This window comes from Heteronotia binoei, chromosome 3, assembly GCF_032191835.1.
Source record: "Heteronotia binoei isolate CCM8104 ecotype False Entrance Well chromosome 3, APGP_CSIRO_Hbin_v1, whole genome shotgun sequence".
Classification (NCBI taxonomy): Eukaryota; Metazoa; Chordata; class Lepidosauria; order Squamata; family Gekkonidae; genus Heteronotia; species Heteronotia binoei.
Genome location: NC_083225.1, coordinates 141,138,754 through 141,165,821, shown reverse-complemented (window position 1 = coordinate 141,165,821; position 27,068 = coordinate 141,138,754). Strand labels below are relative to the sequence as shown.

Genomic DNA, 27,068 nt, shown 5'->3' with positions numbered 1-27,068 from the left:
GTATGCCCATAAAGAAAGCACTTTAACAAATGAATTGAACTAATATTCAAGACACTCCCAACTCCCTTGAACTGAGTTCCAGTTTTCATCACTGGGTTTGCGGTGGGGGCAGCATGGAGTGATCCCAGCGCTTGCTGGAAGAAGCTGGAGCCAGGCAGGCAGGCGCGGGGGAAGCGCCGGGATCGGAGGCGGAGGCAGCGGATCGCCCCCCCCGGAGGAAGGTACCTTCGCTCCATAAGACGCACACACTTTCCCCCCCACTTTTTTTTGGGGGGGGGGAAGTGCGTCTTATGGCCCGAAAAATACGGTAATTTCCATTACTTTGTGTTCAGGGCTAAGCAAACTAATTTCAATATATTTGACTGAGTCAATTAAATATATCAATTTCTCTGACTGCTAGTTTCAACCCCATTTCCTTGCCTTAAAAACCTACTGTGGTATTTTATCCACTGGAAATGCTGTAGAACTCAAAAGGCAGCCTGTTGAGAATTCCAGTACACTTACCTTACGGAATTTGTTTGACACAAATCCTTCTTCTCAGGAGTTACATATGCCATTAGGTCAAGCTGAATGTCTGTTTTTTCATCACACTGTCCCTGTGTTTTTTCATCTGATTTAAATATGTAAGAAAAAAATATGCAAAGTTATCTAGCACATATTTAACTGGATGAGCTGGTATAGACTGCAGATGCATCTGGGAACTCCCCTTAATTTGTGGTAATGTTTCTTGAAGGAAGAGATGGCAAATATGGATATGTGGATTAGGTCCTGTTAGACTTCACGCTTATTCATGGCTTGAATTTCTAGCTACACGGCACTGAAACATTGCCAAAAACATATCACACTCTCTGGAACAAATCTCTACGTGACAAAGGCTACAATTCAATGTATGCTAACCTGGGAATGTCCTATTGAATTTAATAGACTTCACTTCAAGAGTAGACTTGTTTGGGATTGCCAATTTTAGACTGTCAGCTGTAGCTGTTTCAGATACACAATGAATAATCAGACTCTCACTGATGAGCAGTAACTGAGAAGAATATTTGTTTCAGTGCTGCCCTTGTGCAAGGTCTCTAGTAGCCTATGCAAGGACAAATTTTGTGGCAATCTACTAAAGGCAATTTGTGCCAGTGTTGGGCATACATGTTGGTAACTGATGAATAAGGGCCCCCTCCTTTAGCACCACTTTGGGGGAGTGGTCTTTAATGCAGTGTATAGACATATATGAAACATGACGTTATCAAACCAATGATTGTTAAATCTCATTGGTAACACATTAAAAAAAAACACTACTGGGCAATGCTATCTATACTAGGGGTATCAAACTCATGAGGGCTGGATCCAACATAAGTGAGAACTTGTCAGGCCAACCATGTATATCATAAAATGTAATGCCAGGTAGCAGAGTTTCTTGCGCTTTCCCTTCCTCCCCAGGGGACCAAAAGGGGGAGGAGCCTCAGCCAACAGAAGGAAGAGAGGCTTGGCTGTGCAACTGAGCAAGCCTAGGAAAGCAAGCTCTGCCTCTCCCCTTCCTCTCCAAGGGAGGAGCCTCAGCCAATGGAGAAAATAGAGGCTTTGTTCTGTAGCGCCTGTGCAATTGAGCAAGCCTGGCAAAGCAAGCTGTGATGCAGAAGGAAGCAAGAGGGAGGGGGAAGGAAGCATATGACAGCCTGTTACTTGGGGGCCTGACAGGAACCCTCCAAGGGCCTGATTCAGCCCCCAGGCCACACGTTTGACACCTCGATCTATACAGTTGCCCCTCTCTTCCTCTCAAAAAGGAGACTGCCTCTAATCGCCACTGCTGATTATCTTACTTGGAGGTATAACACTTGTTATTTGCCGCATGAACAAACAAAACAACAAAAGTGACAGACACTTTTCATTTATCATGTATTAGGTTACATATATTAAGGACTCTGAGAAACCTCCAGTTCCAACTTAGAGCAATAACCAAGTGAAGAACCTGGTTCTGATACCTAAATGCAAGCAGCTTTATCTAATTTAAAGATGGGGCCACTGAAAGAGCACCTGTTTTATTTTACCTTTGTGTATGAAAGCAAAGTCTTTACACTCTTCATACTTTGGCAAATCTTCACTCTCACTGTCAGATATTATGATCTACAATATAAAAAATTGTATTTTAAAAAGGGTATTTTCCTTTTTAAAAAATTGGATATCCCCATATTCTTGGCCTTGTTTGAGCTTGCATGGCTGCCCTCAGAGAATCTCTTCATCCTTTTTCACTAGTGCCGTGTACCTTTTACAGTACATCTTTATGTTATTTATATCATTTATAGTCTGGCTTTCTCACTGAGATTTAAAGCAGATTATGTATAGTAAACAAATACAATACATAGAATGGTACATCTAATAGACAAATGCAATTGTATAGGATTGCAAAAATCTGAAACAGGGCTGGAACAAAGTGAAATATAACACAACATCAGGGGTTGTTTTGCAGAAAAATAGGTGGTGGAGCTCATCCAGGGATTGTTATGCAGCTGCACATACTATTCAATGGACAAGGAGGTGGAACTCTCAGAAACGTTCAGGAGCTGTGCTCCTGTGACCTTCCACTAAATCTGAGGCCTGAATAACATGTTATATGATTGAGAAATTACATAATAGGATCATACATACAGCAACAGATATAAGCAATATAGCATAGGCTACAATCCCTATTCCTTCATTAAAGCATCTTCCTGTTCTCTTACATTGCAGCCCTATTACCTACATAACAATGTCCTTCTAAATAATTCAGTGTTGCATAGTTTGCAGAACACCAGGAGAGTGGAAGTCTTCTTAGTCTCATCAGGCATAAAGTAGGAGCCACGATATGTACAGAATGTGGGACAGTATGTACAGGGAGTTGTTGATCTTGCCTATTTGCATGGCAGCATCATAGAAGGCCCTGCTCAGGTCAGCTAAGTGGCCTGGTGGAGCATAGGGGGAAAGGTATCTTGCTGATAACTGAAAACCTGGCTTCAACTGAAACTCACTAAAATTCAGAGATATTAGAGTTAATAGTATACTAGAATATGTCTTCTTAGTAAATCAAGCCAAATGCATTTGTGTTTTGAGGGTAAATCAGGCAAAATTCTCAATCCCATTCTTCTAATCTGTAACCAATCAAAAACTTGTAGGGGGAGCTCTTTGCTCAAATAATATGATAATTTCCTGGGCTGGGTTATGTAACAGAAAACAACAAAAGGTTTTCTGTCATGTTTTCATTTCAAATAGTCTCTTTGAAGCCTCAGCAATATTGATTTTAATCTCCTGTTATTGCCCTTGATGGCCTAACTAATCTCATATGAGTCTCAGGTGTTTGTTTGAATTACTTTCTGGGAGCCTTTTTCTTTGCTTCCTCACTGATTTTTCTCATTATGTTACTTGTTATCACCACAGCCCCCTCCCAGAGTAATCGTAAAATGTAACATCTGACATATGTTAGTGAAATCTCGCTTGCTGGCATTCCTTTTTGTCTTAGATCACCCACCTGCTATTTACAGTAAGTGGAAGGAACATAATTAACTTAGTTTGAACAGTGAACCATTTTAGACATGTGCTAATTATACCTGAATATATACTGTTTGCAGACTGCTTTTTTTGTACACTGTTAGCAGCACAGTATATTTGGATAAACCAACATGGCAGAGTACCGGTAGATGAGCCGCAGGTAATTAAGGAAAGCAGTATTTCAAAGCAGGGCTCTAAAAGAAGCTAGCAGAGTATTAGGGACCTGAGCTCATTTAATCCCCATCTAAGCTACATTTTTATAATTCTTTTTTATAACAATGTATTAAAAACAGGCAAGTGCCTTTTCTTTTTTTAAAAAAATTGCCTCCAGTGGGATTTCATGTGGATTTCAGTACACACTGCAACTCCAACTGTGGAAGCCGCAGATTTGCTTCAATCTGGATATGGCCAAGTCATTCATAAAACAGAGGAAACAGTGAGCACAATTTTAACTGCAAAAGTAGTTAACAGTCTTTCCCAGTTATAGTCCCTGTCCTAGTCTCCCAGCCAGGCTTATTTTCAGTTTTGGAGCTCAGAAGAGAGAAAAGTATATCACTGGAGAAGCTTCAAGGAAGTAAGCTACTGGACATCTATTCCTTACTTAATTTGTAATCAAAGCAGATCTGGGTTTAAACACATGGATCTGCTGATGTCAGTTTGTGGCTCAGAAAACACAACCAACAGGCAGTGTTTACATAAAGAAATAACAAATTGTCTCTTACACATGTTACTTCTGGTTCACTATCTGTTTCAATTTTGATGACCTCAGCCTCTTTATTCACTGGTTGTTCACCTTGTACTTGTAGCACCTGAATTAGAACAATTACAGTAATTAATTAATTCTCAGCAACAATGGCAGATCTATTTGATAATAGCACATAAAAGAAGGAATGGTCTTCTTCAAGGTTTCTTAAGTTGAACAGTATAACTACTGAATTATTAACAACAGACTGCGTTATAATAGAAGCAATTGTGAGGAACCCACTGCCTCGTCCAGCCAAGACCCCCTTTTATTTTTGACTTAGTAGTTGCACTAGGCACCCTTTTAAGAGCCTAAATACCAAGAGTTCTGAAACTTGGGGAGTCTCATAACCCAGGCAACTGGGTTCACCTATGATATAAGAAAACCCAAGGAAAGAAGAGGAAGGGTGTGGTGGAATTCAAAACTGATTAAATAAAATCACACACGAGCTCTATGGAATATCTTGTTCAAGAACAAAAAAAAATTCAATGCTCAGGACATCATCTAATATCCTGACAAACCCTGGAGGTAAATTAGGTGGACAAGAACATTACTAGGAAATACATTTCCTTTTGTTTTACCTAGACATGTAGCAAGAGAAATTAACAGGCATGGTTTCCCATGCAAATGCTATCCAGACCAAACGGTCTTCCAATTTATTACACTGTTTTGCCATTTGATCCTAACTTTGTATCAGTTTACACTCTTAGCCCACCAGCTATATATATTTCTGCTTACTGTACCCCATTCCTTCGTCTGAAGAAGTATGTATGCGTACGAAAGCTTACATTCTGAATAAAACTTTGTTGGTCTTAAAGGTGATACTTGACTCCTACTTTGTTCAAAACCCTGGAGGTGTCTGCCTAGCTCTAAGGCATGCCTAATACACAACTATATCCGTTGCTCCAAGGTATACTTCATCAAGGCAATGTGAACCATTTCCAACTATAGGCAGTTGGGCAACCATTAAGTATTGTTAATCCAGCCCAGTCATTTATAAAGGCAGCCAAACATCTGCACCATCAAGAGGACACTTATAATCATCACTCATGCTTGGTTCTTTGTCAATATGCTAAAACCATCCAAAAATCAATCCACCTTGGAATGTCCAGTATTTCCCTAGTCATCTTCCCTCCAGATTTTGACAGCAGTTATCTATAAACCACCCAGCCAAATTCAAACTCCATTTTCTGGACCAATCATGTTCCTGGAAAGTGGGTTCCCATGTATAGCTATGGGATCCTACCTCATAAATAGACCATTCCAAGTCAATGGAAAGTATGCCAGGGTTTCCCACTATCTAGATACCTCTGCAACTGCTTTGCAGGCTCCCTTTTCTTCCTTAATGCTCTGCTTCTTGGACCTCTGCTGTGTGACCTCCCCAAACCTCTTCAGGCCTCAAGCCCTCGATTTGTATATCCCTTTTCTAATTTCCAAACTGCGTACCCCTCCCCCAACAACAAATCCTGCTGTGGGCCCCACTAAACATGAAATCCTGGCTGCAGCCCTGGCTCCAAGTACTAGAGCCAAAAAATTGGGGCTCTGTGCATGCTTCTACCTTATAGAGTCATCCTAATCAGAGATACACCCATTATTTAATATCACTTTCAAAACAATGATAAAGGACAAGGGAGGCAGCTGAGCTCACCATGCCTAAAACATGGAAGTGCTAGCTGGTACAAGCCAAATGGACAAAGTCTTTAACAGCAGCACAGAGTGCTAGATACAAATCCATCTAGAGGGTGATGCTTTTTCAGATTTGTTGCTGGCAGCGAGTACTACCCAGAAAGAAACTGGTACACCTGGCAGTAAGGAAAAGGTGTATCAGTGCTGTGCAGAGGGTTGGGACAGCCGCAGGGATTTTCTAAGCTTCTGGGACCAAAGTGAATAGGGGTTGAAAGACCATTTCTTCTTAGTTTTGTACTAAGTTGGTTCGCCCAAGAAAAGGTACCACATGGATTTCATAATTTTTAATACCATTCTAAACCCATAGAAGGATATAAATCTGCTTACGATGGTACCACTATACTCTATATTTAATACTACACTTGATTTTTCTCCAGGTGAGGGCTGGAGATCACTCAGAATTACAACTGCACTCCAGATGGCAGCGATCAGCTCCCCCTGAAGTGTGGGGTGGGAGAGGAGGCAATGCCTTTACTTGAGTGGGTGGGAAGACAGCAAGGGTGGGGGGACTTGCCCAGAGCCTCCTTCTAGAGCCCATTGTATTTTTATTCACAATGGCCCTTATTCCAAGTACAAAAAAGAATTTGTCTGATAAGTATGAGGCCTCTAGACTGCAATAAATGGTAACTAAATTGGTGACCCCAATGAAAACCATTGTATAACTGAAAGATCTAGCTAGAAAAGATCTAGCTATTAGATTATTTCCATTCACACATGCAAGTCATTCCTGACTTATTGCAATCAAGAAGAAGAAGAAGTAGAAAAAGAAGAAGAAATTGGATTTATATCCCGCCCTACACTCTGAATCTCAGAGCGGTCACAAACTTCTTTACTCCCCCCCTCCCACCAAGATACTCTGTGAGGTAGGTGGGGCTGAGAGAGCTCTTCTAGCAACTGCCCTTTCAAGGACAACTCTTACGAGAGCTATGGCTGACCCAAGGCCATGCTAGCAGGTGCAAGTGAGGAGTGGGGAATCAAACCCGGTTCTCCCAGATAAGAGTCCGCGCACTTAACCACTACACCAAACTGGCTCTCAAATGACTTTACATTTATGAACCTGATAAGAAACACACCTAACAGCACTCTTAGTTACTAGCATCCTTTTAAAAATCTGAACCCATTATAAGGATTATTCTATTCATAAATTCAGTTTTTATTCCATCTTGAAGTCCAATTACATTTCCCATCCTAAAGGTTATCACTCTACCTTACAGAAAAGTGAAGGCTAGAGATCGCTCTGCCACAGTAAATATCAACTGTCACTGCATGTATGTATATCAATTCAAGCAACATTTTAAACAGTTCAGTAAAGTGCTCAAAATGTATGCTATAAATTAAGGCAAGAATTATTAAATTCACCAAGTATTGTGAGGTTTACACAATATTTTTTGCATATACTGCAATACAGCTATACTATACCATTGAAATATTGTGATCCTTCCTATCCTCTGGCTTTGAAAGGCAATGTTTTTCTTCCTGATGAGGGTGCCATTTCCTCTGAGAGTGAATCTTTTGCTTTACAGGTGGCTGCTTTTGAAGGCTCGATTTTTGTACTAGTCTTTTATTTGCACTGTTCTTAATCAAACAACTGCAGGCTGGAGATGGATCTTTGCGAAAAACTTTCCTCTGGCATACTGTCTTCTCGATGGTTTCATTTTTCTTGAAAGAGAAATCAGCATCACTTGGGGAGCTTTGATAGAATTGTTCCTGTGAGATATTTCTATACCTGTACCTGCCTAGTAGTTTGATTCATGAGAGATATAACTGGTGATTTGCTCAAGGACAAAGTCAAGCCACTGAGGTTTCTAGAAATAATCTCAGCAGCCAGACGTCGTCAAATTATTTATTGTGCTGAGTAGCCATTCAGGCCAGTTCAGGTTTGGTGAGCACTCAACACTTGGCAAGGGTGGAAGATCAGATCAGAGCTATTACATTCTGTTCTTGATATAGTATATGAGGACAGCAAACTATTCACTGTCCCTCTAATTCACATGTCATTTCCTTTTCACACTTTCCCCCAACCCTCTATTAGTACTAAGGATCATGTAAAATGCCAGAAAGCAGGATCACTGTATCACTAAAAATACTTTAAGAAACAAATGTGCAGACTTGTCCAAACTGCATGCTATTTAATCAGACAAACAAGAACCAATTTAACAATTGGTTCTTGTTTGTCTGATTAAACAACAAAAATATTAACTTGAAGCCAACAAAAATATTGACTCTGAAGCCAAAAATATTAACTTGAGAACTTTTTGGTTCTCTTGTCCATTCACCTATCAAGTATTGCCCACGTCTATGAGGTTAGTGACAGTCTCATCCTAAGCAGAGTTGTGTGTGTGTGTGTGTGTGACGTTCTGTCAAGTTGCTTCCAACTTATGGCTATCCTATGAATGAATGTCCTCCCAAATGTTCTGTTGTTAACAGCCTTGCTCAAGTCTAAGCAGATTTACATCTTTCTAAGTCTACTGAAGACTTCACTGTCAATGACAAAACTAGTCCTCAGAGATCTAAATCTCTATCCAGTGACAGCCGGCTTGCCAAACAACTTTGGATTCTCTGCAAGAGCGAGATAGAAGTCTAGCTTACAAGTAATGACTCTATAGTTCTTTGTTTATTAATTAGATCCAAACCAGAAAAATATGCTGTTAGAACTCCAGACACTCTTGTGGAAGTGCTGGTGATTAAAAAGCAAGGTTCTATTCCCATCTATTTACTACATTTTTAGAAGAAGAGGAGGAGATTGGGTTTATACCCCACCCTTCACTACCCGAAGGAGTCTCAGAGCAGCTTACAATCTCCTTTCCCTTCCCCTCCCCTCAACAGACACCCTGTGAGGTAGGCAGAGCTGAGAGAGCTCTGACAGAAACTGCTCTTGAGAGGAACAGCTCTGAGAGAACTTGTGACTGACTCAAGGGCATATTAGCAGGTGCATGTGGAGGAGTGGGGAATCAAGCCCGGTTCTCCTAGATAAGAGTATGCACACTTAACCAGTACTCCAAACTGGCTATCCCAATGTATGCCCTTGCAGTGCCTGTACCCACAGTTCACTCCTAATTTTATTCTTAGAATAAGCCTGTGGATTAGATCAGGCTGAGGGATGGTGATATTATGTCAGTCAAATGGTGAGTTTCAGAAATGCAAAAGGATTTGGATATGTCTGCTTAGACTTTGTGCAAAGATTATGACCACTGAACCACACTTTGTCAAACTTCTACTTACACATGAGCTTCTGTAAGTTCTTAAAACATTCATGCATTTCATTTTTTTCTTGCATAGAACTCTACTGATTAAGTGGGAAAGAGCCCTTTCTTGAATGGAGACACTTTCAACATATGGGTTGTCAACTCTGGGATGGAAAATTCTTGGTGATTTGGGGGTGTGGACTTTGGGGAAAGGAAGGACCTCAATGAAACATAATGCCATAGAGTCCACCCTCCAAAGCTGCCATTTTTTCCAAGGGAACAGATCTTTACAGTCTGAAGTCTGGAGATCCAGGAAGATTTCCTGGCTCCACCTGGAAGCTGACAATCCTATGCTGGACACCTTTGGATCCAACCCTAGGAATATCATATAAATAATAACCATAACTACAACAGCAATCCTATCCATCATTTTTCTTGTTTCCTTGGAACTTATTCCCAAGTAAGTGTGAATGAAACTTCAGTCAATATACTCACATTCTTAACATTTCTGTTGTCTTTGCTATGCTGGACAACAGTATGTGGTTGTACCATGTAAAATTTCTGCAAGAAAAAGTAGGTTCAACATTTAAGCACTGGTTAATCAGTTTTATTAGCTGAAGAATAATCCTATAGTTATTAGGGTTTGTAGAATCTTTCGGGATCAAGTGCCATGTTCTACTGGAGAAAGTTTTCCTTCCAGACGTTTCGTTCTCAGCTGCGGAGAACATCCTCAGTGGCGTTGCAGCCGGAGCAGGCGCTCAGACCTTCTTGGCTGCTGTGCATTGAGTGGGGCCAGGGCTGCTGGAGAGCTGCTATTTGTAGGCTGGAGGGGGTGAGATGAAAGGGCAATTGGCTTGTGGATGTGCCCATTGTTTGGTGGGGCTTCCTGGAAGGGTAGTGATAAGGAAACTGGCTGTTGAATGTGACCATTGTTCTGTGTTAATTGCTGGGAAGGTTGGAAGGGGTTTGAAGATAAGGAAGATGGTTGTTGACTGTGCTGATTGTTCTGTGGATTTTGCTGGTTGTTCTGAGACTTTCTGCAATTTATAGTCTGTAGGGTGTTTTGCAGAGACAAAATACCCTGCTCCTGTGGTGCAGTCTACATTGGCACTACCCAACGCAGTATCAACACACATCTCACCGAACACAAGAGACACAGTCGCTTGTTTCAGCCAGAAAAATCAGCTGTAGCTGAACATGCACTTCAAGAAGGAGACCACGTCATCCACTTTGAAAGAACTGAAGTCCTTTCTACGGTCTCACATTATCATACCCGCCTGAACAGAGAAGCTATTGAGATTTACAAACACCAGCAGAATTTTAACAGAAAGGAAGAAGGCATTTTCATCCACCAATCTTGGTACCCAGCTCTGCAAAACACCCTACAGACTATAAATTGCAGAAAGTCTCAGAACAACCAGCAAGTTCCACAGAACAATCAGCACAGTCAACAACCATCTTCCTTATCTTCAAACCCCTTCCAACCTTCCCAGCAATTAACACAGAACAATGGTCACATTCAACAGCCAGTTTCCTTAACACTACCCTTCCAGGAAGCCCCACCAAACAATGGGCACATCCACAAACCAATTGCCCTTTCATCTCACCCCCTCCAGCCTACAAATAGCAGCTCTCCAGCAGCCCTGGCCCCACTCAATGCACAGCAGCCAAGAAGGTCTGAGCGCTTGCTCCGGCTGCAACGCCACTGAGGATGTTCTCCGCAGCTGAGAACGAAACGTCTGGAAGGAAAACTTTCTCCAGTAGAACACGGCACTTGATCCCGAAAGATTCTACAAACCCTAATGATGTTACCAGTCGTGAAAACCTGAAACCTATAGTTATTGTAATGAAAACAAATGGAGCCAACTGAAATATGAATGTATTTGGGAAAGTTCAGTAGTCAGAGTTTGTGGTTTGACATAAACCAAGTCAAATAACTGAAAAATACCATACCTTATGAGTATTTGGGGGGTATTAATTCAGCCAAATACAGATCAATCTGATTTGGCTACCAATACAGCTGAGTCCAAATAAAAGCCTTTAAAATCTTTTATTTAGGTTAGCTGTCCCAAGAAGAGGATCAGCCAGGCTGGCAGGAATTGAGAGCTGGTGGGCTCCCCAAGCCTGCTGTGCATTTAGTGGGGAAAGATCTCCCCACCGCAAAAAGATCCTGGGCCCTAGCCTGTGGGGCAGGAGAAGCCTCCCAGCCAAATCTGCATGTGGTGGCAAGACACCTCCCTGCTGTGCATAGATTCTAGGGCTAGCTTCTTCTGACTGGGGCAGGAGAAGCCTCCCAGCCAGGTCTGTGTGCAACTGTGAGAGACCTCCTCACCATACACAAATCCTGCAGCCAGCTTTGGAGCCAAAAAAATTCAGCAATCCCAAATATTTCCCAACTCCCAATATCCCAACATTGGGAGTGATTCACTGGAATTCACTGCCACAGGAAGTGATGGAGGCTGCAAGCATAGACAGACAGGGGATTGGATAAACATATGGAGCAGAGGTCCATCAGTGGCTAATCCACAGCATATTATTGGAACTCTCTGTCTGGGGCAGTGAGGCTCTGTATTCTTGGTGCTTGGAGGGGAGGGCTTCTAGTGTCCTGGCCCTACTGATGGACCTCCTGGTGGCACCTGGCTTTTCTGGCCACTGTGTGACACACAGTGTTGAATTGGATGGGCCACTGGCCTGATCTAACATGGCTTCTCTTATGTTCATATCAATATGAACATATCAGGTATATTGGAAAATACTGATATTTTTCAGGTTCATTATTTCCAAACCTCAAAAATGTCATTTTTTGTGCACACCTCTAGTTCATGAATGCAGGGCAACACCTTTGTTCAACTGGTATCCCTTTCCAATGCCTTCAAAAGATCTGAATGCTATCTTTTTTTTGGAGGGGAAGGGTTAAGAGCAGAAAGGTAAAACCCTATTTAAAAACAAACAATTATTGTTACTCATATGACTAAACAGGGCACTTCTCAGTACAGAGAAATTTGTGTTTTGTGCAAATTTTTCAATACTGTTTTGACAACTAAAGTTTAAACCTAAATATCCTTTTGCTTTTACTTGTCAAATGAAAATACATTTTTGGCCTGAATAGTACACATGGTAGTGTGTATGAGAAACAAAGAATAAATGTCCTGTCTTTCTTCCTTGTGCGCAAGGTCATGCTGAGTCTATTCACCATTCAGAACTTTGGGAACAGGATGAAAGAAAGACACATCTCAATTTTCTCCTTGCAATCCTTTCTTTGAAAAGGCTGCAGCAAATGATTTTACCACAATGTGTACAGGGCATCTGCACAGTCAGAGACATGCAACGTGAATTCAAATAGGAGAAGACACACTTATTTTTAAAATGTGCCAGTAGATCATTTATTGATGCCAAAATACAGATATAGACTGCAAAGCATACAATTCATTAAGAATAAATACTGGACTTGAAAGCATGTGAATCCGGAAATAAAAGGGCATCTTGGACAGAAAGCTATCTTAAGAATGGATCCCCCAGCATTCTTTTCAAAATGGAAAAAGGATTTATCAGCAGGGCTGCAAGCTTGTTTCTAAAAAAATGTGGCATCATTGTTTTTTAGCAGAATACATATATACTTTTTAATGAAACAACTGGGACAGCCAAATGTGCACTCATTGGCTCAAGAAAAAGAATACCTCATCTATGTACATGGACCAGGATTTTGGTATTTTATTTATTTACAAGGAGGAGTCCACAAGGACTTGCAGGAGGCATCTCATTTCCCTCTCCCCCACTATTCTTTCCCCTTTCCTGAAAACCCTCAGAGCCTCTCCCCTTTTCCTGCTTCTCTCCTTCCAGGGTTGCTATCCTCCAGGTGTGTGATGGGAAAAAAAACCCTAAGGTTCCGTGTCAACCAGCCTCCAAAGAAGCACAGAAAATTAATAAACAATATTAGTAATATTTAAGCACTCTCATACAAAACACACTGTAAGCATACCGATGTATAGAACACCCATAACAGATACAGAGGAAGGATATGCTTATAGTGTGTTTTGTATGAGAGTGCTTAAATATTGCAGGTATTCGTTTATTAATTTTCTGTGCTTCTTTGGAGACTGGTTGTCACAGAACCTTAGGCCTTTCTTCTAGTCACTCTCTGCCGTTATTCTCTATTTGACTGCACAACCTCCAGGTGGGCCCTGAAGATTTCTTGAAATCACAACATCTTCTGAATACAGAGATCAGTTACTCCAGTAGGACTGTTGGCACCAGGTTGGGAAAATCCTGGAGATTTAGGAGTGGAGCCTTGGGAGGGTGAGAAAAGGGAAGGAAAGTGGCCTTAGCAGGATACAATGCCACAGTGTCCACCCTGCAAAGCAGACATTTTCTCCAGGGGAACTGATCTATGTCATTTGGAAAGCAGCTGTGGAAAGCACTGTACCCAAATTTGTGGCTCTGGCCACTGGGACCACCTTCAAGGAAGATAGGAAACCTTCAAGGATTTGGGAGGGGGGAGGTGGCACTTCACTTCCCCTGTATCCCCCACCTCACACTATTTCCTATTTCTGTCCTCCTAGCAACCCTCATGCCTCATTCTCACCTTTTCGGTCATTCATCAACATACCTTTATCTGCCTCCCATCCCCAGCTACATTTATTATTTATTTTCATAATTTATACCTCACCTTTCTCCACAATGGGGACCAAAGCAGGTAATATTATTCTCCTCTCATTTTTTTTTAATCTACACAATAACCCTTTGAGATAAGTTAGGCTGAAAGTTATGTGACTGGTCCATAATCACCCAGTGAGTTTCCACAGCAAGATAAGGATTCAAAACCAACTGTGGCTTCCTGTGTTTTGTTGAAGAGTAGGAAGCAACCAGGTAGGGATGCAGTTGGTTGGTGAGAGAAAGTGTCCCCCCTTCAGCTATGTCTCTATTTCACTGTCCACATAACCTGGAAACGATATCATAACATCAGGGGAGTTGGTATTTGGGCAAATTGCTGTGGTAGAAGCCAAATTTACCATAGAGATTTTGCCCAAATACCAGAGCATCACCCTAATGTGATGACACAACTTCTGGATTGCATGGTCAGTGATGTGGGCACATCACTTCAGGTTGACTGAGCCTCCCTCCTGCTCCCGGTGTGTTCCCTTGGTCCCCCACCAGCTGCCAGGAGGGATTTGGCAACCTTACAGCCAGGTCTAGTTCAGTCTTGCAAGTCAGGTGGTATTGTCACCCAGGTTGCTGCCAGGTCTAGGGTTGCCAACCTCCAGCTGGTACCTGGAGATCTTCCAGAATTATAACTGAATTCCAGACAACAGAGATCTGTCTCTGGAGAAAGAACTGCCTTGGAGACTGGACTCTTTGGAACTATGTTCAGCTAAGGTTTGTCACACAGTCTCAGCCTAACCTACCTCAAAGAGCTACCCAGAAGATAACATGTAGGAAAAGAGAACAGTAAAAGCAGATCTGGATTCCCACTGGGGAAAAAGGCAGGGTATATTTGAAGCAAATAATAAAATACATAAATGTATTTTTCTAGTCAAAGTACCATAATGTCTAACTCTACCAGTCTAACTATTCCACTAATTTTATCAGTGAAATGATACAAATGCATAGTAAAAAGATTTGTATTCATTTTCATTAGGTGTAGATCTATGGAGACCAAAACCTAGCCCAATGGAATAGCAGGTGCTTTGGAGGTATATTCCCTATCACCATCATGTCCTGTTAAATGATATCATGCAGCAGGAGCTTGGAAAGCCTTTTTGCCAACCCCTCTGCAGTTCACAACACACGACTAGATGGCCTCTACCTTAGACTCAGGATCAGTTGCCTCATTATCTTTAAAGTTTTAGTACTGATGAGAAGTGCTCTCATAAATTTTGATAAACTTACGATGTTTTCATACCAGGGCAACAGTTGTCCTAGAGATCAAGTATCTTTGTTCAGAATGTACCATGTCAGCCCTTACCTGGATAGCCCAGGCATTCCTGATCTCATCATATCTTGGAAGCTAAGCAGGTCCAACCCTGGGAAGTATTTGGAAGGGAGACCTCAAAAGAATACCAGAGTTGGGAGGCTATCAAGCCACTTCTCTGCATGTCCTCCATGTCCCAGCAGGAGTCACCAAAGGTCACCATGACTTCCACACATGGGGGCACAAACACACACACACATGCACGCACACATAAAATGCAAAAATACAAAAAAAATTGCATCAAACTGAAGATGATAATTTTCTCCCTTTGTTTAAAATATTTCAGGAACAACATTCAGTTGAAGATGGGGGGAAGAGCATGACATAATTTGCTAATCCTTTCCTCTTCATGTTATATTTGAATTAAATAGGGCTTTCCACTATTAGTAGTTTTAAAATTACAAGAGGTTTATTCTCTGCCTTTAGCAAGGGAAGAGGTGGCACATGTACAGAAGGAGAAGGAATGGGCTGACATGTGGAGCACAGATAGGGAGTTATTCAGCATTAGGTTTGTGCCCTCTCATGCTGTGCCCAATGGCAACAACCATTAGTGCAGCACTGGACTGACCCTTGACCTAGTTTGTTGAAACAATACCACGTGTTGTGAGATCCAGGCAATCCACAGAATCAGACCTTGAATTATGTATTTTCCAAAAGACTAATATATTATTTCTCTCAACTGTGCTTAATAATAATAATAATAATAATAATTTTTTTTTATTTATACCCTGCCCTGAGCCTGCCTCGGTGGGGAGGGCGGGGTATAAATAAAAACTTATTATTATTATTATTAAATATGATAATGGAAGTTTACTTACTGCATAGTTCTATGCAGAGGGGTATACAGAAGTTTAATCCCAATAAAATCACAGAACAGCTATCAACAGCTTAAATTGCATCTTATGCCATTTAAAACTACTTCAACATGCATCTGTTTTTATGTGCTCTGGCCTCACATTACCAGTTCAGGACACTCTCAAAGCTTTCATAAAGTATTGATTAAGTTATTCCAAAGAAAAGTAGAAACTATTCAGTTTAAAGACAGCAATCCCAGGCTGGTCTACTCAAAATCATACTCAGGTCTACTCAATAGACAGTATCTCACTGAAATGTAGCACCCCTAATTTATCGTAGTTTTAAAAAATTTTATGTAACTGTTTTAACTGTATTTATTAATTGTATTTTATCATATCAATTGTATTATAACCATGGTACACACCATGTCTTGTTAGCCGCCCTGAGCCTGCTTCGGCGGTGAGAGCGGGATCTAAATAAAACTTATTATTATTTCATATGAGACTAGAACTTGTCTGTAATTCTTTTAATCTGAGGTCAAAAACATATTAATCTTTATTGAATTTTACTTATGCTCAGCAAATAGCTTACCTGAAATGGTAGGTTTTTCAGCTTGCTTTGACATCGCTGGATGGAATCTACAAGTAGTTTTTCTTTGTCATTCAGTGACCGTGATGATGGGGGGAAAGTGCCCAAAGGAATAGAGGGTAAATTTTCTGGAAGATGACAACTATGAAGTGATACAGATCAACACAAAGAAAAGCAAATTACTGTGAAGAAATGTTTCTTCTTGTTTCTTGAATTATCTGACATTGACAAGGGTCTTTTTACACTGGGCATGATCCAAGGCCCTGTGGGAACAGGAATTTACTTTTCATTCATATGACAAGATTTTTTTCATGCGTGCAATAGCATTAAACTGCCCACCAGGAAAGGTAAGTGCATGGTCTCCTCTTGTGCATGTTCGTTGGCCATATTTGAGGGGGGGGGAGGGAGGGAGGGGGGAGAGAGAGAGAGAGAGAGAGAGAGAGAGAGAAGAAAGAAAGAAAGAAAGAAAGAAAGAAAGAAAGAAAGAAAGAAAGAAAGAAAGAAAGAAAGAAAGAAAGAAAGAAAGAAAGATAGATGAGAATATCTACAGGTATTAGCACTATATACAAGTCCTACATTGACTGCACAGGGGTAGCACTGTCTTCTATAGGGCAATGCATTTACATTAGGAATCTGCCAAGTGACATCTTAGAAGCACCATCTGCCATTTATTTCATTTCTGCCACAAGACCTGGTGCCACTTTGCTCAAATTTTCTATTCCGTGTGTAGTCTAGGGGTGTGCATTCAGTTCGGCTGAACCGAATCAACTGCCAAATCACCCCTGATTCAGCTGTATACGGAATCACATACAGCCAATTCCAATTGGGGCCCATTATGCGGGAGCCGAGTATAGCTCCCCGTATACTTCCCTATAAATATTCGGAAGTATACGGAAGTCAATGCAAAAGGCAGGAAAGGGGCTTCTGCAGCCTCAGGGGAGCTGCTTGCCTCCTTTCCCGCCTTTGGTAGCCTTTTCCTACCTCTCCCATAGCCTCCCTGAGATCAGGAAGGGGGGGAGGGGGAAGAGGAGCCCCAGCAGCCAATCCAAAGCATGCATTTGCAAAATACATGCTTTGAAGGGCTTTTGTGTAGCTGATCCTCCAGCCATCAGCAACAATGTTGTTCTTTTGCCTGGCCAATCACAGAGCAGTGCTATTTTTTGAAACTGCTCTCTGTAGGGCCAGAGAACCTTTTTAGGGAGTCTGCCTGGCTGGATTCCTCCATTGCTGCTGTGTTGGTGTGTGAGAGAGATTGTGCTGTGCTGGCCCTTGGCCTCAGGCAGCTGCTGCTGCTCAGCCTTACCAGACTTGCCTGGAGTAGAGAAGACGTCTAAAAGGTAAGACAGTCTTGGGGTTCTTGTTTTTATTTTAGTTGGTAAAAGGACTTTTTAAGACTCAGAGTCCCTTTACTTGTCCAGATTTGGGTGGTGGGTACTAGCTTATTTGGGGGGGGTTAGGGGGTTCTGGGGTGGGGCTTTTTTGCCAATTTGCCCATATCTCACTTTAGTGAGAGGACTTTTAAAAGTGCAGTATCCTTTTACTTTTCCTGATTTGGGTGGCTTGGATTTCTTGGGGTTAAGGTGAAGGTTTTTTTTGGGGGGGAGGGGTTGCTAAAGTTCCTATATTGTTAAAAGTTAAGTTTTTTACTGTTTTAAAAGGATTCTGTGTTTGATTTGTTGCTGCTGTGTTGTGCTGCTATTGTTCCTTTTCTCTTCTGGCTCTGGTTCCTGGGGGGTGCTGTTTGGCCTAATTTTCATTGTTTAAAAGGCCACTTTTTTAACAGTTGAGTTTCTTGGCCTTCTCCTGTTGTCCCTTTTCCTGGTTCTGGTTTTGTGGAGGAGGGGGAACTGGCACCTGGGTGAGAGACCCAGAACCAGCAGGCTTGTTGTGCTTGGCCAGCTCTCCCCATGTTGTTTGGGGCAGGACTGGAGAGCTGGCATCTGTAGATTGTGTGCTCTTTGGCAGGGAAGCTGGCACCTGGGTGAGAGACCCAGAACCAGCAGGCTTGTTGTGCTTGGCCAGCTCTCCCCATGCTGTTTGGGGCAGGGCTGGAGAACTGGCATCTGGGTTTGCTGCAGCCAGGTCTGCTCCTTGAGCAGATTGTGTTTTGTGTGGCAGTGACGTTGGCAACCGGGTTTATATTGGTTCCAGGCCTGCAGGGTTCATAGAGTAGATAGAGGGATGTAGTGCATTTGGGTCCTATAGAGATTCTCTGGTGTGAAGTTAGGTTTGGCTTTGGGTGCCCCAGGAATTGGACCCCCTGGTCCAATTTTTTTTTGGCCTTGTGGGTTTTGTATGGGACTTGAAGCTGCACAGCAATTTGGGGGGCTCTCCTCAAAACCTCCTGCTCCCCAGAGCCACTTTTCCTACAACAATTACAGTGAGGAAGTGGCTCTAATTGGTTTTTTCTCACCATTGGGAGCAGTGTTCCTTTTGGTGTGCCCACAGATGGGTGCAGTCTTTTTGGGCCAGGGGGGTTTCATGCTGGGGAGTCCCCTGAAGCTGCCCTGCCCTTTTCCCACAGCAATTATAGTGGAGGAAGTGGCTAATTGGGCTTTCCCCATCATTGTTGGCAATGGGCCTTTTGGGGAGCCCAAAGACAAGGACCCCCTGGCCCAATCTTTTTGGGACTTGGGGGTTTTGTAGGGGAGAGTCCCCTGTGGGTTCCCTGCAGTTTTAGGGGCTCTCCCTCAAACCTCCTGCCCCCAGTAGCCTCTAATTATGCCCTATGTTGCCATTGATTTCAATGGCCCATAGGGTATAATGGTGGAATAGGGGCACCCTCTTTGAGTGCCCCTGGAATGGGACCCCCTGGCCTAATCTTTTTGGGACTTGGGGGGGTTTGTAGGGGAGAGTCCCCTGCAAATTTGGGGGCTCTCCCTCAAACCCCCTCCCCTCCAGGCAGCTTCAAATATACCCTACTTGCCATTGATTTCAATGGCCCATAGGGTATAATGGGGCCGTATATTCGGAAATAGCCGCGCATTTACCGTATATGCGGTTATTCCGACTACGGAATTTAGAAATATACGGGATTCCGTATCTTTCCCCCATATACTTCCGAATCCGTGTACTTCTGAATTTTTTTTTTTGCACATCCCTAGTGTAGTCTTATCTGTATATTAATCTGGACACTGGATATCACCTCTGGCAATCAGACCACATATTACATTTCCAGTACTGTATTTTGATGTAAATTAATGGAAAGACAGGTAGACAGGCAACCTGGAGAACATTATTACTAAGTCACATGCTGAAGTCAGTGTTAACATAAAATCATGGTTGATGTTTTTGCACTCTGTGCATTTTACAGTTCCAACTTTAAGGGACAGTGAGCAAAAGGGAAACTGCTGTGATTAAACATGAGATTTTTATTAAAATTTGAAAGCTTACTTATTTTCTGTACAACTCCAGATGTCATGATGTCCTTCATTATTTATATCTGTGTCAAGCGACAGAAGCCTCCACTTGAGGCAAATATCTATGAAATTATAAAATCAAAGTTAATGTTTATCATAATGCCATTTTACAGGGTACTGTGATGGCATACAGCATTTTTTTTTAGTTATCACCCCACTAATAGCTGTAGTGACTAATCAGATAAAATAATTTTCCCTTAAAAAAATTATTCCCCTGCAATTTTCAAATAAGCAATGTGGAGTACTTTCTAAGGAGAGATTATTTACCCATTCACAGACCTCCCTTGAGTACTCACCACTTACAATGCAATACTAAAATACTACTACTAATAATAAATTTTTATTTATACCCCGCCCTCCCTGCCAAGGCAGGCTCAGGGCGGCTGATTGTCTTTCATGGCTTTAGTAGGGTATTTAGCAGGAAGTTTTTAATTAAATACATTTCAAAATAAACATCAGGTTGATGTACTTTTAACTCTACCTCACAAATAAAAATTCTACAAATGGAAAATAACCTAGACACATACAAAAACATGAATTTTGCAAAAATATCTAGTATAAAATGTAAGAAAATTATTTGTACAATGGAGGCAGGTATGGAAAAAGGATATATTTTAACAAATCTGGGTAAACCCTATCGAGTTGAAATGCTTTTCTGAATAAATAGCTACTTAAGAGACATTTATAACTGGAGTTCATTCAGCACACTGGATTTGCTCCTTGGGGTCTGTTTTTTTCCTTTCTTATCTTTCAGCCTAAATTAGCTTGCAAGGTTGTTGCAAGGATGCATTGGAAGATATGCAAGCCTGATGTTTTAGGGAGAAGGGCAGGAGATAATTGTTAAGATTTTGAAGATAGTTTTTTAACGCCATTGTGCGCATGAAAAAGTGCTTCAAAGATGCCTCCAACAATACCGAAATTTGGTAAATGGTTGGCTAAGACCAAGACCTATCCACATGTCCCAGAGGACATAATTAGGGTTGCCAGACAAGACTGCCTGACAAGTGGCAGCAGGGCTGGGGTGGGGGGCAGAGTCCCAAGAAAAAAAAATAGAAAAGGTCATGGTTACATTTATGCTGGTGGACCCAAGCAATTGTTAGAGCTACCCTTATCATTTCCAGGGAACATTAAGAAACACCAGGAATGTTATAGTCAGAATTTCAGTGGTAAGTAACCAAGGCCTTATTTTAATTTTTCTCCCCAGGAAGATCATGTGTCCCCCTTTAGCTTCAGTTTCCATCTGCTGATCAGCTGAGTATTATTGGGCAAGGGCTATAACTGGGGGAAGGTCTTCCACCTTAAGAAGGCAAATGGGAACCCTAGACATAATCCAGGTCTCTGAAAGTTCATTCCAACCTTCTAGACCTGTTTGCACACATCTCTTCCTTCTCCCCCCTCAAAATGAGCCCTCATGCACAGAGAGAAAATCTGAGAAGCAAGTGTGTTTTTAAACTGTATTCTGTCCTAGGCCTTTGAAACTGACCCTCAAAGCTGGCAGTTTGCCTATAATCTTCTTTACACCACCTCGAGCAGCCAACAAAGCCACTTAAGTTATAAGCTGGCAGACTTTATAATAAAACACGAAGAACACCAGTTACATTAGCAACCCCATTGTGTGCTTTTAACGTAGTAAAAAGTGAAACAAAAGAGTTGCTTGTAAGAGGATTCCTTCAAAGAAGAAGGAAGTGAAAAACACAGCAGTGTACAGCATCTGTGATGGGGAAAACTGGAACTGACTTGTTTGAAGTCAAAGAAAAAAGAAACCTTCATTTGTATCCTGCTGAATCCTCTATTTCTCCCTTCTTCTTTTTAGCCATCCCATTTTATAAACTCACCACACTGAACAATATCCGGAATCTCCACTGCCCTTCTTCTTTTGTATTGAATTGTATCTGAAGGTTTCTCATTCCACTTGGCACCCTGATAGCCAAAGTCATTCCAGAAAAACATTTCTCCTTTTTGACCTTGAATGACAACAGCAATTCTTTGGAAGGTATTGACAGTAGTTAAGGCAAAACAATATTTATTCAGCATCAGTGGATATTGCAGGGCTGCCCTAGTATACATGGATGTTTGACCACAAACTGGGTAGGGCTAGCAAATTTCTCATAGTTTAGAGTCTGTATCTTAATCCAGAAGGAAAGAGTGACCCATACTTGGGCAGTTTTTTCTGTGTTTCAGTGGTCCCTTATTGATCAAGAACAGTCCCTATTTACCAGTACCTGGCTCTAGTAAATCACTATCCTATTTTGTTTCAATTTTTGCCTTGTTATATTTATTATTGCCATTCACTAGGATTCCAATCCTTTCCTTAAATTATTAAAAAAAAATTAAAAAATTAACGACATGAACAGGAAGTAGATTATTCTGGCCATTATCAAAAAATTCAAACCATCCTGACTAGGAATGGGCATGAACCAATTTACAAACCAAAGTTTGTAATGAATTGGGCTGGTTCATTGGTTTGCAAACTGTGATTTAGGCAACTGTGTTTACAACCTACCCATGAACCACCATGTTTTTTGCAGCAGTTTGTTCAGTTCACAGGTCTCTTAAAATCCCTTCCCTTCATTCGCTGAATCACACCATGGTGGCAGCATGTCTCAGTGAGTGAAGGGAAGGCATTTGGAAATGCCACCCCCTTTCACAGAAGCTCCCTCCAACTCATGAACCAACAAACCATGAACTAGTTTGGACAACTGAAACGTTTGTTGGGGCTCATGGGTTCTCACAGACCACCACAAACCTCCATTTTCCCAGTTCATATCCATCCCTACTCTTGACTTTCAAACGAAGACTTAGAAGAGTGACTAAAGATTAGGATTTAGAAGACCAGGGCTCAAATTCCCTCATTGCCATAAATCTTACTGGCTAATAGGTTTGCCAACTTCCAGGTTGGAGCTAGAGTTCTCCAGGAATTACAATGATCTTCAGACTACAGAGATCAGTTCCCCTTGAGAAAATGGCAACTTCTGAGTGCAGAATATGGCACCACATCCCTGCTGAGCTTCCTCTCCTCTCCATCCATCCTTTTTAAGGCTCAGCCCCAAGTCTCCAGGAATTTCCCAACACATTGTTGGCTACTCCGCAGGCTATGTAACACCTTCTCAGTCTGACGTAGTTCACAAGCTTGTTGTGAGAACAGAACGGGAAGCTGTGAATCTTGTACACTACTCTGGTCATTTTAACATAAGAACTGGATAACAAATGTACTAGAGTATAGATGGAACATCAGGCAACCACACTGGAGCCTTTAGCAATATACGATAATGGGGAGAGGATTTATGCACCTCTGGTAAATGAACTGGGGTTTTATATGAGTGTGTCCACATCCCCCCCCCCCAGTGAAATATCAGAGGTTCTATTATTCTTGAAAGGATAGGGGTGTAGCCTATGAGGATGGCAAGTCAACAGTGAGAAAGTCCTGTTTTCCTAAGGTGGAAGAAAAAAACCAACAAAAGATGGGATCTTTAGAAACAATGCTAGCATTACGGTTGCCAGGTCCAACTCAAGAAGTATCAGAGGACTTTGGGGCTGCAGCCAGGAGACTTTGGGATAGAGCCAGGCACAAGGGTGTGACAAGCATGACAGAACTCCTAAGGGAGTTCTAGCAATCGCAGTTAAAGAGACCACACACTTTTTAAATGCTTTCCCCCCATATGGAAATAATGAACCCCTTCTTTTGGGGTTCACAGAACTGGACCCCTGGTCCAATCTTTTTGAAACTTGGGGGGTGTTTTGAGGGGAAGCACCGGATGCTATGCTGAAAGTTTGGTGCCTCTATCTCAAAAAAACAGCCCCTCCAGAGTCTTGGATATCGATAGATCAATTCTCCATTATACCACAGAGTATAATGGAGTGCCCAGTGGACATTTTCCTCCCCCCACCCTGCTTTCTGATAACCCTAAAGCAGGGGGAAGGCCTTCAAACCGGGGGGGGGGGGGTCCCCTGCCCCCACTTGGGGATTCAGCAACCAAAAGAGTAACGTGGAAAGGAGAAGATGGAACAAAGCCCAAAAGCATCCATGAAAAACTATCCTCAAATGTGAAAAAATAATCAAATTTATCAAAATGTAAGTGCAATCAAAATTTCACCCGAACCAAAGCTCTTTCTGTTATCACAGGAGTTCATATTCTTTGAAGAAGAGGTCCGGGAGAGAAATAGGCCGAGCCGTGAATAAAGAGTCCAATGCTCCAAAACTTCTTTCAGCAAACGCCGGTGTAGGGACAATTAGCAGCACAACACTAGATCGCAACAGGGAGGCGCATATTGCCCTGTTTCACACAAGGCTTTTACAAGCTTCAACTATCCATTAAATCATTCATATATGGCACAAAGCTCAACAATTCTGCAGATTATGAACAGCTGTTGTAATCTGCAGAATTGTTGAGCTTTGTGCCATGTATGAATGATTTAATGGATAGTTGAAGCTTGTAAAAGCCTTGTGTGAAACAGGGCAATATGCGCCTCCCTGTTGCGATCTAGTGCTGTGCTGTTAATTGTCCCTACACCAGCATTTGCCGAAAGAAGTTTTGGAGCGTTGGACTCTTTATTCATAGCTCGGCCTATTTCTCTCCCGGACCTCTTCTTCAAAGAATATGAACTTCTGTGATAAAAGAGAGGATTTTGGTTCAGGTGAAATTTTGAGTTTCAAACAAATTTTATTAGTAACATATGGTAGTATGTTCAATTTCTTACATCATTAATAACTACTTTTTTCCTCTATCCCACCCCTTTCCACTTTCTAACCACCCCTCCTCCCATTACTTGACCCCTGCCGGTGTACTATACTTAAAATATTAGTATTAAAGGTACCCTTAATTAATAAGAACCAAAATTCATATCCTCCTCCCTCTTATACTTAATTATTATCAAAAATTGTCCAATGTCCTTTTATTTTCTACTCTTTTTCTACGTATCTTCTGAACTTTTCCCACTCCATCTTAAATACTTCTAAATCACAGTCTCTTAAGGTTCTTGTTAACTTGTCCATTTCACTCCATGTCATAACTTTTACAATCCAATCCCATTTCTCTGGTATTTTTTCTTGCTTCCACAACTGCGCATACATTGTTCTAGCAGCTGAGAGCAAGTACCAGATTAAAGTCCTATCTTCTTTTGGAAATTTTTCCATTTGTAATCCCAACAGAAAATTCTCTGCAATCTTGTTAAATTCATATCCCAAAATCTTAGAAATCTCTTGTTGAATCATCTGCCAATACTTTTTCGCTCTTTCACAAGTCCACCACATATGGTAGAAAGAACTTTCATGTTTTTTACATTTCCAACATCTGTCTGGCATCTTATTATTCATCTTTGCCAACTTGTTAGGAGTCATGTACCATCTATACATCATCTTAAAACAGTTTTCTTTGATACTCTGACATGTTGAGAGTTTCATAGAATTCTTCCACAAATATTCCTATGTATCCATCTGTATTTCTTTATTTACATTAATTGCCCACTTAATCATTTGAGATTTCACTACTTCATCTTCCGTAGACCATTTTAAAAGTAACTTATAAATTTTCGAAATTAATTTTTCATTATCTCCAAGCAGAACTTTTTCCATTTCCGTTTGTTCTCGTCTTATTCCTTCAGTTTTAAGATCACTTTCCACCAAACTCTTTATTTGTTGAATTTGAAACCAATCATACTTATAATTCAGCTCCTCAGCAGTTTTCAACTCTATTTTACTCCTTTGTATTTTTAATAGTTGACTGTATGACATTCATTTTCCCTCTCCCAACTCAGCTGTTATTTTATTACTTCTGCAGGCACAATCCATAATGGTTTTCTCTCATCACCATATTTCTTATACTTCATCCAGATATTTAGCAAGTTATTTCTTATATAATGGTGAGAGAAAAAACCATCCATCTTTTTCTTCCCATAGTACATATAAGTGTGCCAGCCGAATTTATTTCCATGACCTTCCAGTGTTAAAAGTTTTTTATTCAATAACGTCACCCAATCTTTTATCCACACCAAACAAACTGCATCATGATATAGTCTTAAATCTGGTAATTGAAATCCTCCTCTTTCTTTAGCATCTGTTAAAACTTTCATTTTAATCCTTGGTTTCTTTCCAGCCCATACAAATTCTGAAATCTTCTTTTGCCATTTATTAAATTGTTTGCTGTCTTTCACAATTGGGATAGTTTGGAATAAATACATTATTCTCGGCAAAATGTTCATCTTAATTGCAGCTATTCTCCCAAGCAATGACAAATTAAGCTTGTTCCATTTTATCATGTCTTCATCCATTTTATGCCATAACTTTTCATAATTATTTTTAAACAAATCAATGTTCTTCATTGTTATTTCCACACCCAAATATTTTACTTTAGAGGTAACCTCACATCCAGTTAACTTCTGCAGTTCCTTTTGTTTATTTACTTGCATATTTTTACATAAAAGTTTTGATTTTTCTTTATTAACATAAAGTCCCGCCAATTCTCCAAAATTTTGTATTTTAGCTAACAACAAAGGTGTTACTTGTATAGGATTTTCATTTATAAACATTATATCATCTGCAAATGCTCTATATTTACAGGTAAATCGTTTAATTCTCATTCCTTCTATTTCTTCATCATCTTGAATTTGCATCAATAAAATTTCAAGAATCATTATAAACAACAATGGCGAAAGCGGACAGCCTTGTCTTGTGCCTTTGCTAATTTTCATTTCATCTGTGAGATCTGCATTTATATATAACCTTGCACGTTGTTCAGTATATATTGCCTTTATCATTCTTACAAAGTTTTCCCCCAACTTTATTTTTTCCATAACTACAAACATAAAGTCCCAGTTCAGATTATCAAAAGCTTTCTCTGTATCCACAAAAAATAATGCAATTTCCTTCTCTGGATGTCTTTTATAATATTCTACAATATTTACAACAGTTCTAATATTGTCTCTTATTTGTCTCTTTGGGAGAAAACCCGCTTAATCTTCCTTTATAAAATTTATTAAATATTGTTGAAGCCGTTCTGCCAGGATTCTTGTGTACACCTTATAATCATTATTTAATAATGAAATTGATCTATAATTCTTTACATTCGTGACATCTCTATCTTCCTTTGGGATCAACGAGATTACAGCTTCTTTCCATGTATTAGGTATTTTTCCATTTAATCTTATCCCATTCATCAATTTTTGAAGTTTCG

General features: G+C 40.9%; 1 protein-coding gene across 1 annotated transcript in view; it reads right to left on the bottom strand.

Annotated features, from left to right (window-relative positions):
- Positions 1 to 27,068, bottom strand: part of MORC1 (MORC family CW-type zinc finger 1) — a 96,087-nt gene that overhangs the window by 13,990 nt on the left and 55,029 nt on the right. The window contains exons 15-21 of the mRNA XM_060235294.1: positions 21,735 to 21,863; positions 19,874 to 19,961; positions 16,484 to 16,622; positions 9,625 to 9,690; positions 7,364 to 7,603; positions 2,043 to 2,118; positions 505 to 610 (exon numbers count right to left, since the gene is read on the bottom strand). Of these exons, the coding sequence (XP_060091277.1) occupies positions 505 to 610; positions 2,043 to 2,118; positions 7,364 to 7,603; positions 9,625 to 9,690; positions 16,484 to 16,622; positions 19,874 to 19,961; positions 21,735 to 21,863 (844 nt within the window). The remainder of the gene's footprint in view (positions 1 to 504; positions 611 to 2,042; positions 2,119 to 7,363; positions 7,604 to 9,624; positions 9,691 to 16,483; positions 16,623 to 19,873; positions 19,962 to 21,734; positions 21,864 to 27,068) is intronic.